Raw genomic sequence first — 12329 nt, 5'->3', positions numbered from 1 at the left:
TGCTTGGACATAGGCCACCAATAGCGCGTGAAAGGTGGTGTTAGAAATACCAAGTTGTACACAAGGAAAGAGTGCCAAAATCTAACTGGTGAGAAGGCAGGCTGAGCAGTGACACATCTGGTTACCTGAGGTACAAAAATACACCCAGAAGAGACGGGTTTTATGAATGGTCCAAAGAGAGTTTAAGAATGAAATACTGAAGACAAATAGGCACAACTGATTTTAATAGCCAGAAAAAAACATTCAAATACTCCTAGCTATTCTATTAGGTCAGGACAGAAGTGATGCTCACTCTACTGAAAGATCCCATTAGTAAGCAGCCACAGGGTCATATATGACTCATCTTGGCTGACATCAACACTAACAGCTTCAGCGTAAGTGATTTTAGAAGGACAACCAAAATCAACCTAAGCTGGTGATGCACATTTTTCCCAAAGTGTGGGCATGAACTGCTCAGCGCTGCAAGGTGCTCAGTGCTGGCTTCCATCCAGCACAGCAGAAGAACTGGTGCATAACCACTCCAAAACGAGTAAAAACTCGTAATTCCTACCAAGTCCTTCCTGGAGGGCTGCTTCAACACATTTCCATACCCCTGATCTGCAAAGTACTGGCAAGGACTTATTTTCACTTTAAAAAACCCAAACAAACAAACAAACAAACCCGTTAAGAATGCCATACAGCTCAAGAAGGGCCAGCAAGAGACCTGGAGACATTTTGAAAGAGACAGTACTCTTTCCTACTTCATTCCTTGCAGCCCTTTTGAACTGGAGTGCAGGAACTGCACTGCACTGCAGTGCCCCACAGCAGCACTGACCACAACTTGCATTAGGCCATGGGCGATGCAAAACAGACAGTGGTGGGACAGAATCATTCAGCTGAAATCCAAGCGCCAGTGATTTCAGAGAAAAAATACACTTCCAAACAAAACATGTGAACTTGTGTTAACGGAACCCTTCTATGTTCAAGAGACACACTCCTACTCATGACTCTAGTTTCTACCAGTCTTTCAGCTGAAGACCAACTTCAACTCCCAGCAACAGGCCACCTCTGGACCACCATCTCCCCAAATTACCATACAGCTTGCTTGCTTCCTGCCCTCCACAGCTGTCAGCTTACCTTCTGAAGGATTTTCCACACTTTCTCATAAAAGCCAACAGGAACCCTGTTAATAGCACCATCAAGCCGCCTTCTGCGCAGCCACTGCCCTTTTCGGTCACCCCAGCTCATGTCTCCACTGGAGCCAGCAGGAGAAGCACTAGTGGGAGACGACGGAGTACTACTCCTCTGTAATAAACATTAAAGCCTTGGTTAGTTGCCTTCTACACACCTATTACTTTCAGCCCAGAAAGAACTTCACTGACAGCCCTGTCTCAAATCCCATCATCTCTAAGTAAGAAACCACCTGAACAACGTACTGGGGAAGGAAGAAAATAAAACGAAAACTGTATGTTTGCAAAGGGTAGGCTCACTGATTCTGCACAGACGAGCTCTGCAAAAAGACCAGCAAATAAGACTAGAACTGGTATCAGTGAGGCATAGGTGGTGTCCTCTTGATGTTTTGATGCTTGCCTTCTCTTCCACTGCACACTGGCCAAAACAAAACTTCCTCCATCCTGCTGAGCAGAGCTAGGAGATGCAGGTGAGCAAAGGGGTTGGTGCCAAAGCAAAGAAATCCAACTGCATACAATAATTAATCTGGCTACTCAGGTGGTTCAGAGACACAAAGGTCTCATTGAACAATTCTGTGCACCTGAACCAAACACACAGCTGACGCCTGCCTTTCTGCACTGGTATGTGGGTAGAGAGGTGTGAACAGCACACTGTCAGGCCATGCCACGAGGCTAGTGGTGCTCTGCAGCTGTGTGTTCAGGACATTTGGGAGGTGTGTCATTGACAGCAAGTCTGCAGATACAGAGAACCATGATCCACAACCACCTGTTGTTGCACGCATAGCTGCAAACTTTCTATCTCTACATGATGGATTTGGGGCCTCAGACTTACTTGAAATTGTTGAGGTCTCTGTTGGTAAAATAGTTAAGCAATTATCTTCCTTAGTAGCAAGGGCTTAAGAAGAGCTACACTTCACTGCCTTCAAAGAGGATGACTTGCATGAGGAGATACCCATGACCATAAAACCCCTGTCTCAGCAACCTGAAGCTATTGTGGGTTCCTTTCTGCTCTGAGACTGCCAGTATTTATCAGTGCTGTATTACTGATGACACCTGTAACATAATCCACCACCAAGTAGCTAAATCTGCTATAGTGCTTTATCTGCTACAACTTAAGCTTCAGCAGAACTAAGTGGATCTAAATGCAAGGTTCAACTTCTATTAAAAGATTAGTGATGAGAATTGGTTCCCAATGAAGATGGACAAGACAAAGAGGCAGGGTTTGAAAACAAGTTTTTATGCAGGAGAGGTCACAGGAGGCATCTAGAGCTAAGAGCCTTCCACACACACACACAGGGTGAGGAGCAGGTGCAGAGCTGCAGACGGGGTTTTACCGTGGAAGAAAACATGCTGCTGGACATGGAGCGGCCCTCATGAAAGAACTACAAAACAAAACCAGACAGCAACACGTCAGACAGGCAGTTGGGACAGAACAGGAGGCAAACAAGGTTAAGTAACCCATATGTATGAAGATAAGAAACATGGAATAAGCTTGGGTACTCAGAGGAAAGAAGGTCACTGTGCTGCAGAAAGTCTGTTGGCTGCCAGCTGGGGGGGGCAGCACCAAACAAACAGCTGCGAGGCAAAATTTCTGCTGAAATGTGGATGCAGCACCTCAGAATTGCAGCATTTTTCTGTAACTGTCCACCCCAAATCGTGCTTCCTAATCCAGCATTAATGGTTCAGGCCCAGGCAAAGGCTTGATGTTCGGAGATGTTAGTACAGGTGCCTGAAAATGTTCCTTGTAACACAGAGTTGATTCCCCCGCAGCCAAGATGACATTAAATTAGTACCTAGTGAATTATTCAGAGAATGCAGTGAGATGTGGCAGGAAGCAGCATGAATGGCATGGTAGGGGAAACAAAAATAAAACCAGCCAACTCCTCTTCCGTGCAAAACACCAGGTTACCGTCTAATGCAAAAGCAATGCAGGAACTACATTTCCAACCTCAACAAAGGTCCGACTTTCAGGTCAGGCCCACCTCTGTATTTAAAACAAAATAATGCTGCCACCTAGTGCCTAGTCCCTCTTCCTTCCTGGAAAGGACCTGAAGCCGGTCACCCGCCTTAGGACTGCAAGCCCTGCTCAGACTGAACCCTCAAAGTCACTTCAGGACCAGTGGAAAGCAGCTACAGCTATCAGCACCTTCACAGCCATACCATGACACTTGACCAGGGCATGGCTCAAACACAGCAACCAGCTCTTGTGAGACAGATGCCAGAGGTTTCACAGGTGCCTTTGCTTCATTGCCTTATCATGTCCTATGAAGAATCATTAACGGATCTTTACTGTCACCATCAAATGCTCCATTTCAAGACCATACAGAAATGCCACTCCTTTCTGAAGGCTTACTGAGCAAATATGTTTCATACAATCAAAGGAAAACATCAAATACCTCCTTAGTAACCTACAGGAATGGTCTCAGATTAAATGAAACAGGCTTGCTTGTTAAGTGGGCCTTTAAAAAATAGGTTTCTAATACAGAAAGGAATACAGTTCCTTGCACTGGAAGGGAACTTTGAAAATCATCTAATCCATGCAACGGGTAGGGACATCTTCCAGTAGACCAGGTTGCTCAAGGCCCCATCCAACCTGGCCCTGAACACTTCCAATGATGGAGCATCCACAACTTCTCTGGGGAACCTGTTCCAGTTTCTCACCACCTTCATAATAAAAAAATGTGTTCCTTGTGTCTAATCTAAACCTGTCCACTTTCAGCTTAAAACCATTGCCCTTTCTACCACTACAGGCCCTGGTAAAGAGCATCTCCTCATCTTTCTTACAAGCCCCCTCTATATATTGAAAGGCTGCAACAAGGTCCTCCTGGAGCCTTCTCTTCTCGAGCTGAATACCCCAGGCTGGAAAAAATAGAACCATTCTTATAAATGTATTTTATTTGATCACTACCTTCCTGTTTGTCTAGAGGAAAAGAAATAACAGTAGAGACACAAAATAGAGAAATCAAAGCCAGCAAGAGTTCTTTTCCAGAAGGAACATAGACCACTACAGCAACTGGGGCAGAGTACAAGAATGAAGACTGAATGAAAGCTTCACTTTGTACGTCTGACTTTTCCTTAGCTAAAGATACAAGAGCTGTTTTAAACTTGATACTATGACTGCAATCGAGTTTGTTCAAGTTCTTCTATATTCAGCATATGAAAAAAGAACAGAAAAAAGCGCACATTTTTGGAGGAAACATCCCCTTACTGCCTTCTATTTAGTGATCAGCTTTAAATCAAAGGATCTTTTGAAACTTCTGTCCTTTACCAAGAACAAAACCTAACGTAACACAGTTCCAGAACAGCTGCATTTTCTCATGAGCACTGCCAGAAAATCCTCACCTGCTTCATCTCACTCTTCAATTTAGTAATACCACTTCTTTCTGTTTTGGTTGCTCCAGAATGCCCCATTTCATGAATAGAAATCGCAGGGCTGGATGAAGAGGAATCTACAGGTCGCACTAAAAGAAGCAAATGGACATTTTTAAAATCCTAGGGGTAGAAAAACAGATGACATTGTATCTGGAGCTAAAGATAAACACGTCTTTCACAAGCATACAATGCTTCTGGTGACAGCATCCTTTCAAATAACATCAACAGTTCAAAATTTTTGCATCAAGTAAGGGGCCTGGATCCATACTGTGATGTCAGGACCTGATTTTCCAAGACACTGAGCAATCATAGCTTTAAAAGATGTCAAAGTTGCAATGAATCTATGAGGGCTTAAAAATGAACCCAGGAGACAGTTGACATACCAGTGCTGGGCACTACAGACACACTTCTTGCATGCAGGTTAGATATGCTCTTTTCATGGTTTTCATTCTAGTCACATAAAATGTCTTCATTTTAAAAGTTTGCCTTCATATCACTGAAAACTGGATACAATTGTATTTCAGTGCAGGATGGCTTCCATTATATTTGTTTTGTTTATTCCACAGCAAACATACACCTGTACTGGCCACCCACAATTAATACATTACCTATACCTCTATTTTACGTGCTGAGAGAGCAGATTCCTATTTACAAGACAATCTAACTTTATATTTATAGTTTGTACTTAACATGCAGAAGTACCCAAGTGAACAACTTACAGCTTCTTTCCACTCCAAACTCTTTCCCACTGAGAATATGGTGTAGGAGATTTTTCATATCAAAGGGGCTTAGGTTCATCAAACTCTCTGAAGCTTCTTCACCTAGTTAAAAAACAAAAGAAAAAACCCCAAGCATCCTTATAGGTGGTTCATATCTTGTTTTCCTAAGTAACTGCTGCTGAATGCAGTTCAGTCACATTTACTTTTGTGGCTAAGGCTTTCTCTGAAAAATTAATCATCTGTACAGTCACATTTCAAAGAAAATTCACTTCAGGAGTAAAGAACAAACACTGCATGGAAATAACACTATTTGCATTAGTGGATATTATGCTCCAGCTTGTGTGAAACCTCGCTGAAGCTGATGATGAGAAAGCAGTTGTTACTTTGTAAAGCAAGATCACTGGGAAAGGCATTACAGCCATCTCCCAACAGCAGCTGACATGTAGATCTAAATTACAGAACCAGAGTTATTCCATAAAAAAAATGCATGCATGTGGAAGGCTTGTTGTGTTTTATTTGCCTGAAGGATCATGCTTCTGAGGGAAAGAAAAAGTACATACATAGACATGAGCACACACGTGCACAGGCAAATCCCCCATATAAGAACATGGAAAAGGCAGCAATGAAGCTGGTAGCAGTGTACAAGGCAGATGGTGTTTAAGGCTAAGGAATAACAAAAGGGACCCCAGGAAAGACGGGCTTTGCACTGTGAACAAGGCACTTTCCACTATTCAGCTACGGGACTGGGGGAGACAGGGCCTTCTGTATGCTCTTCATACAGGATGTGGTTCTGGGCCACCTGATCTAGTTGAAGATGTCCCTGCTCATTGCAGGGGGGTTGGGCCAGATGACCTTCGAAGGAAGGCCTCTTCCAACCCAAACTATTCTATGATTCTATTCTGTAATTTTAACCCAGAAAATTACTTGGCTCCTTTTGTAAACTTTTCCTAAGGGAGAAATCTGCTACCTCCAGCGACAGCTGCTGACTCAAGTTAAGAGAGAAAGAACATCCAAAATGGGTTCCATTTAACCCAACTACCAGGGACCCCCTCTTCACTCCATGAGGGAGAATACTGGGGAGAGACCAGAAAATCTGCTTCCACAAAGTTATCCCCGTTTAGGGTGTGCGAGGGCATCAGAAATGGTAACAAGAGCTGAGCCACAAAAATAGGGCCCAGATCATGCTCCTAAGTGGCAGCATTTCACTATATATTGTCACATTAACTTAATTACTTTTCATGACTGTTCCTTTTTAGACTTCTGACCCCTGTCAATGAGGAAAATCCTTCAGTGATTTTCCAGATCTCTCTTCAGTCATGATTTCTCTCTAGTTTCAATTTTCTCTTCCAAAACAAATTTTAAAATATTTTGCCTTGCACCACTTGTTTGTTACTTACTTCTTGAGTTTATGGGTGCCTCTAAGTTTTTTTACTGACATCCTGGCAAAATAACATATCACTAGCTGAATTCTAAACAGCAAATATTTTACAACTAAGCACATTCAAACGGAGAAGGCTTACACATAAGAGGAAGATCAGCAGTTACTTTGAATAAAAACTACCAGAACTATGAATTAAGGCTCAAATGCTCAGAAGATACCCAAGCTCCTAATGCTCACTGACATTAGTGGCACTGGGTCCTGAAATACACACAGATGTGCAATTTGATGACCTGTACCTCAAACACTTACTGAAAGCCAGGGGAATTAAGTATGTAATTGCCACTTCAGTTTGAATAACTGGGAGATGATGGGACAGGAATTTTTCATTAAGCCAAAAAGATAAGTTATTCTCAAAGTCTGTAGCTGTGAATGCTGAATGAAGAAGTTAATCAAAGTATTTAACACATAAATGAAAAATCAACCACTGAGGTGCAGCAGAAATAATGCCTTGCGTACCCTTATGATAAAATTGCTCTTACCTGAGCATTTCAGACTTCGGGCCAGCTCAGTGGCCATCACCTGAATTATCAGACCAATGCGGAGCCTGAGCATCTCCACAAAAAGACTAGGCTGTGACCGGACGTACATCGCCAAGTACATAATTATTTCCTGCAAGGACAAATCCATAAGGGCACCCATTCAGAGTGAGTCCTCTTGGCTTTCCCAGTCACAGAGCAAACACTGGTGCCACACTGGGCACAACACCCTTTTTACACATGCTGCCTACCTGTGTCAGGACTGCAATACTGATGTCTTGGCCACTGGCTTCATAAATCAGATCTATGAGCTCCTCAGGTGGCAGTGGGCTACAAAAAGGCAAACCACAGTTAGCAGTTACTCAGGCACCTGCTATTAACCTCTTGAACAAGCACTGGAACCAAGTCACCCAGAAACATCTGTGCGCCACGAAGGTGTCTGTGGTTTTGCTTGGGTGGCTACAGTTCCTTCTGACGGTGAGGAATAAATTTTAAACCAAGTTTTGCCTACAAGAAATCTGGAGTGGAACTTTTGACGAGGGCATGTAGTAACAGGACAATGGGGAATGGCTTTAAGCTGACAGAGGGGAGATTCACATTAGATATTAGGAAGAAGTTCTTCACTACAAGGGTAGTGAGACACTGGCACAGGTTGCCCAGAGAAGCTGTGGCTGCCCCATCCCTGGCAGTGTTCAAGGCCAGGTTGGATGGGGCTTGGAGCAACCTGATCTAGTGGAGGGTGTCCCTGCCTGTGGCAGTGGGGTTGGAACTAGATGATCTTTAGGCTACCTTCCAACCCAAACCATTCTGTGATTCTATGAAAATAGCAACAGAACAGTACCAGCAGGAAGATGAAGGGCAGGCTGCTTCTGTAACTGAGGCAGAGCTCCAACTTACGTGGTAATGATTTTTTCGCGGGGTTCTGGTGGCAGGCCCACTGTAAGTTGTTTGTGGTGCGACAGAAGGTCTGTGCATGCCTATCATAATCGGACATAAAGCAAAAGACAGTTCTCTGAGTCACACAAAAGTGATACTACTTTTAATTCCCCAAAACGAAGCATTTCTTTACCAATTTTTAAGTGCATTTCTATTAATTACCAGACATGCAGATCCAGCAGAATGCTGTTAGCTAGTTGCCAAAAATCCCCTGAGGTCAACAGGGCTATGAGAGTCTACCCAGGATGAAAGCATGCTTCCAAACTCAGTGAAATCAGCAGCATAATGATTAGAGACTCCAGTGGGGCTGGCTGATCAATAAAGGACTTTATCCTTTATCAAAAGATAAACATTTGTTCTTTATTTAAGACAAAAAATGTTTTTAATCAATGAAAAACTTGGCAGTATTAGCTAAAATAAAATAAAATAAAATAAAATATCTGGAGTACTAATACATCTCTTAAAACAAGCAAACACAGAACATATTGCATCACAATTCTGAATTAGGCACCCTGATACATTCTGAAACAGCTGCTTGCCTCAGTACCACAGTGTTTACTCTTTTACATCAATGTCCTTTAAAAGTGGGTGTTCAGTTCACCTGTTTTAGCACCCTGAATCAAAGACCTCACAGAGCAATGATGTTCCTCTGATTTTGAAGAGTCTGCTTTCCTTCACTTAAAGTGGAACAAAACAGTTCATCTCTATTCACTTCCCCAATTCTTCGTCAGTATCTTCTTAACTGAATATACACAGCTGCCTGTGAGCCTGTCTGTACTGCTCATCCATCATGTCTTGAGGATGGAAAAGTTTATGCGCTTAATGAAATACCATGCAGTGTGATTATCACAAATTGCTTCCTGCAGATACGACTGTCGCTAAAATAGCGGATCCTAGGTGTGACAGTCAAAGCTTTGAAAATGGCCAGGAATTATACAAAGAGCTCTTCAGAAATATGCAGGGCTAAGTAGGAAAATAAACAAATACTATAAAGTACTTAAGAGGAAACATTTTTGTAATGTTCAAAATCAAATCTGTACCCTTTCAGTGGATCTTTCTTGTTACCATTTAATAATCCCTCTATAGGCATTAAAATCTTAATTATTAATTAATCCAAACATCCTTGCACACAGCAGACTGTCTGCCCAATGGGATGGAAATCAGTAGAGTATGTTTTTGTATCATCGCTAACACCTTGACATAGCAGTGCTCCTGAAGTTTTCACGCTATTGCAGTAGCTATAGACAATTCCCAATGACAACTACAGCTTTCAAAGCACATAATTAAGCTTCTCCCATCACCTGAGATGAAATGAAGCCTTCACAATCATTTACATGTGACGTTCCCAGCCCATGCCAGCATTAGCAGAGTTTGCAGTACAGATGAAAGGTAAAGATGTTGTAGTAAGATTTTAGATCAGAAAAGCAACCGGTATTTACTGAAAAATGCTGCACTATGTATGTTGTGAAGTAAAGACCAGAAGAAGGGCAAGCACAAGCCCGACCAGCAAACTGGTAGTTATATCTCACTTTTTAGGCAGGAAACTGAAGCAGCATTATTTATATTTCATACCTCAGCCAGGACTTCCACTCTCTTTTTGAGAATACCGGAAATATAACGGATTAAACCCCATTCTTGATTGAGGCCTGCCTTTCTGTAGAGCTCATTGAGTAGGCAATGAACAGTGACACCGTACTGTCCACCCAGCTCTGTGTCCCAGTCAGCACCTCTGCCAGAAAAGACACAGAAGGTTAAGTCATCAGATAAATGTTACACAGCTTAACCTTAACCAACAAGTGTCCTGATTTTGATCACACTGCTCATACTTTGTATTAAGCAGTACATGAGACGTGGGCCTTCACCAGAGATCAGTTATATGTGGACAAAACCCTTGGTACCAGGAACTTTCATACTAACTTGAGCACTCACTTAGCCACGAGCCTATTGCTGACTATTTGGTCAATAGTTGTGACCAAACTTAAAGACGCTGAAGTTTATACTTGGACAACTCACTTTAGTATATGCAAGATATATAAGATATCAGCTTGATCATGGAGCGTTGTACATTCCTTCAACTGCTCAACAAGCTTCCTGCAATCCAAGTCACCATGAGCATCTTTAGGTAAGTGTAAAACATTTCCACGGTCCTGGTAACAAAGATGGATGAAAAAAGAATCAAAGAAATGATCTTGAAAAAAGTAGCAGATCAAATTCAAACTGTAACCTCCCATTAAAAACATACAACAGACTTGCAACATAACTCTGCACTTGAAATATAGACACATCACATAGTTCTTGCCAGACTACTGCAGACATGAAAAGAAGACTGATCCCCAGGTAACACAACACCCAGAATGGAACTTTGCCTCTAGTCTTGGTTCAATCAACAAGGAAAGCCATTTTGTGGAGAAAATGAAGAAATATTTTGTCAAAGAAGGAAACCAAATTATGTGCATGATTTTCCTGTCATTTACTGTCACCTGTAAAGAGAGAAGCAGAAGGATACTACCTCTTTTTAGCTGAAACAATTTAGGGCTTTTTGAGTACCATCTCTAACCTGTATACATGTGGTGCTTTGTGAATGCATTTGTTTCCACCATAAATATTCCAAGCTTCGTGCCTTGTGGGATTTGACTGGTGCTTTAAGGACACCTGCCCCTTCACACACTCCCCTCCTGCCCAGACATTAGTATAAGTAGCATTCCTTGGAAAACATCTGTAAAAGCCATGAACATCCCATCCTTCCCTTTGTGTGTTCAGTTGGAACTAAAGACGATGCCTTAACCTTCGGCCTTTAAAAATAAGCACCTATATATACTGCACGCACAGTTAAAAACTTTCCACTTGATAATGTCTATTTAACCAAGAAAACTTCACCCAGACGAAAAATAAATTCCAAAATAAGGGAGTAGCTATCTGGTGCCTTGGGCAGAATATCTTGTCTGGGAAGGAAAATGAGAATGATTATAGGGTTTGGCTGGGAAACACAGGAAAAGCCATAGTATTGGGTCCTAAAACAACAAACAGCATGAAAATTCCCACATCTTACCTTTGCCTCAAAGAAATGGGGATTATCAACAAGATTCAGAGACTTCCGGTGTGTGTTCAGAACTTTAGTGGGAAGAGACATAGACACAGCTGGAAAACAAAGCCACAAGAAAAAAAAAAAAAACCAAAAAAAAAGTCAGTTTCAGTAACACAAAAATCAAAAACACCTTCATGAAGCAGCTATAGTAGGTAAAAACAACAGAAATACACCCAAGAGCCAAAATATAGAGGCAATGCTTCTGAGATCCTGTATGTGGAACTTGGAGACAAGCTCACATTCTGAACCTTATCTCCTTGCAGGCTTGCTCCAAGAGCTTCGGAGATGAGCATGTAGTGACTGAGACTTTGACATGCTGAACTGGTATCTCTTGTGGAAGCCTATGCCTCAGAAATCCTACAGCCCAATGACCTGACCCGACCCTGCTAAGGGTTTTAAACATTTTAACACAAGTATTTGGAGAAAATGGTCTAACTGGTAAGATATCATAATTAAAATAATAATGCTAAATGCAGGCTAATTCTCTGTTAACTTCATATGTTGAATTCAAACTCAATAGCGGATCAGATGATGTGGCCCATGAAAGATGGGAAAAAATACTAACAAAAGAGCTTGAAAGTTATTAATTTCCACTGAAGTTAAGGGAAGCTTTCCCTTAACCAGAGCACTGAATACTACATACCCACATATAAAACAATGCCTATGCTAGAATCTATTTACAAATTCAGTCAAAGCACTATTTTGGTGTAAAACCCCCAATCAGTCTATTAAAAATCTAGTATAATTAAGAATACTGTCCTCCATCTCTACTCCATTTGTTCTTACAAATTTAGAGAATACATGTGCATTCTTATGTTTTTTCTGGCATTGAAACATTTAATTTCACCACAACTTTATTAAAATAAGAAAATACATTTTGTCTGCCTTTGTATAAACAATGACCAAAAAAAAAAAAAAAAAGACTTCACTGACTCGGGTTCTAAAATTCTATCCAACTGAGAAGCTGCAGCAGTTTCCATACCATTAACCTTGATTAAATGTTACATTTCATAGCAAGTTATCTATTTATACAAGAAGACATGGGATACTGTGGGGAAATGACAGTAACAGCTTCAGACTCATTCTTATTTCTTGATAACTACAATGTACTCAAGCCACTGGCACTTTTTA

General features: G+C 41.6%; 1 protein-coding gene across 5 annotated transcripts in view; it reads right to left on the bottom strand.

Moving 5' to 3' along the window:
- The window catches only part of PHKA2 (phosphorylase kinase regulatory subunit alpha 2), a 45608-nt gene that overhangs the window by 8418 nt on the left and 24861 nt on the right, over positions 1–12329 (bottom strand). For 3 of the 5 annotated variants that reach the window (XM_030476643.1, XM_030476645.1, XM_030476647.1), the window contains 10 exons: positions 11163–11251; positions 10127–10260; positions 9686–9842; positions 8075–8154; positions 7429–7507; positions 7181–7310; positions 5261–5362; positions 4512–4630; positions 2504–2551; positions 1117–1284 (listed from right to left, as the gene is read on the bottom strand). In XM_030476643.1, the coding sequence (XP_030332503.1) occupies positions 1117–1284; positions 2504–2551; positions 4512–4630; positions 5261–5362; positions 7181–7310; positions 7429–7507; positions 8075–8154; positions 9686–9842; positions 10127–10260; positions 11163–11251 (1106 nt within the window). The remainder of the gene's footprint in view (positions 1–1116; positions 1285–2503; positions 2552–4511; positions 4631–5260; positions 5363–7180; positions 7311–7428; positions 7508–8074; positions 8155–9685; positions 9843–10126; positions 10261–11162; positions 11252–12329) is intronic. The other 2 variants (XM_030476646.1, XM_030476644.1) reach the window with 2 other exon arrangements.

This window comes from Strigops habroptila, chromosome 2, assembly GCF_004027225.2.
Source record: "Strigops habroptila isolate Jane chromosome 2, bStrHab1.2.pri, whole genome shotgun sequence".
NCBI lineage: Eukaryota > Metazoa > Chordata > Aves > Psittaciformes > Psittacidae > Strigops > Strigops habroptila.
The sequence above is the reverse complement of the archived record's forward strand: the minus strand, read 5'-3'. Positions and strand labels throughout refer to the sequence as shown.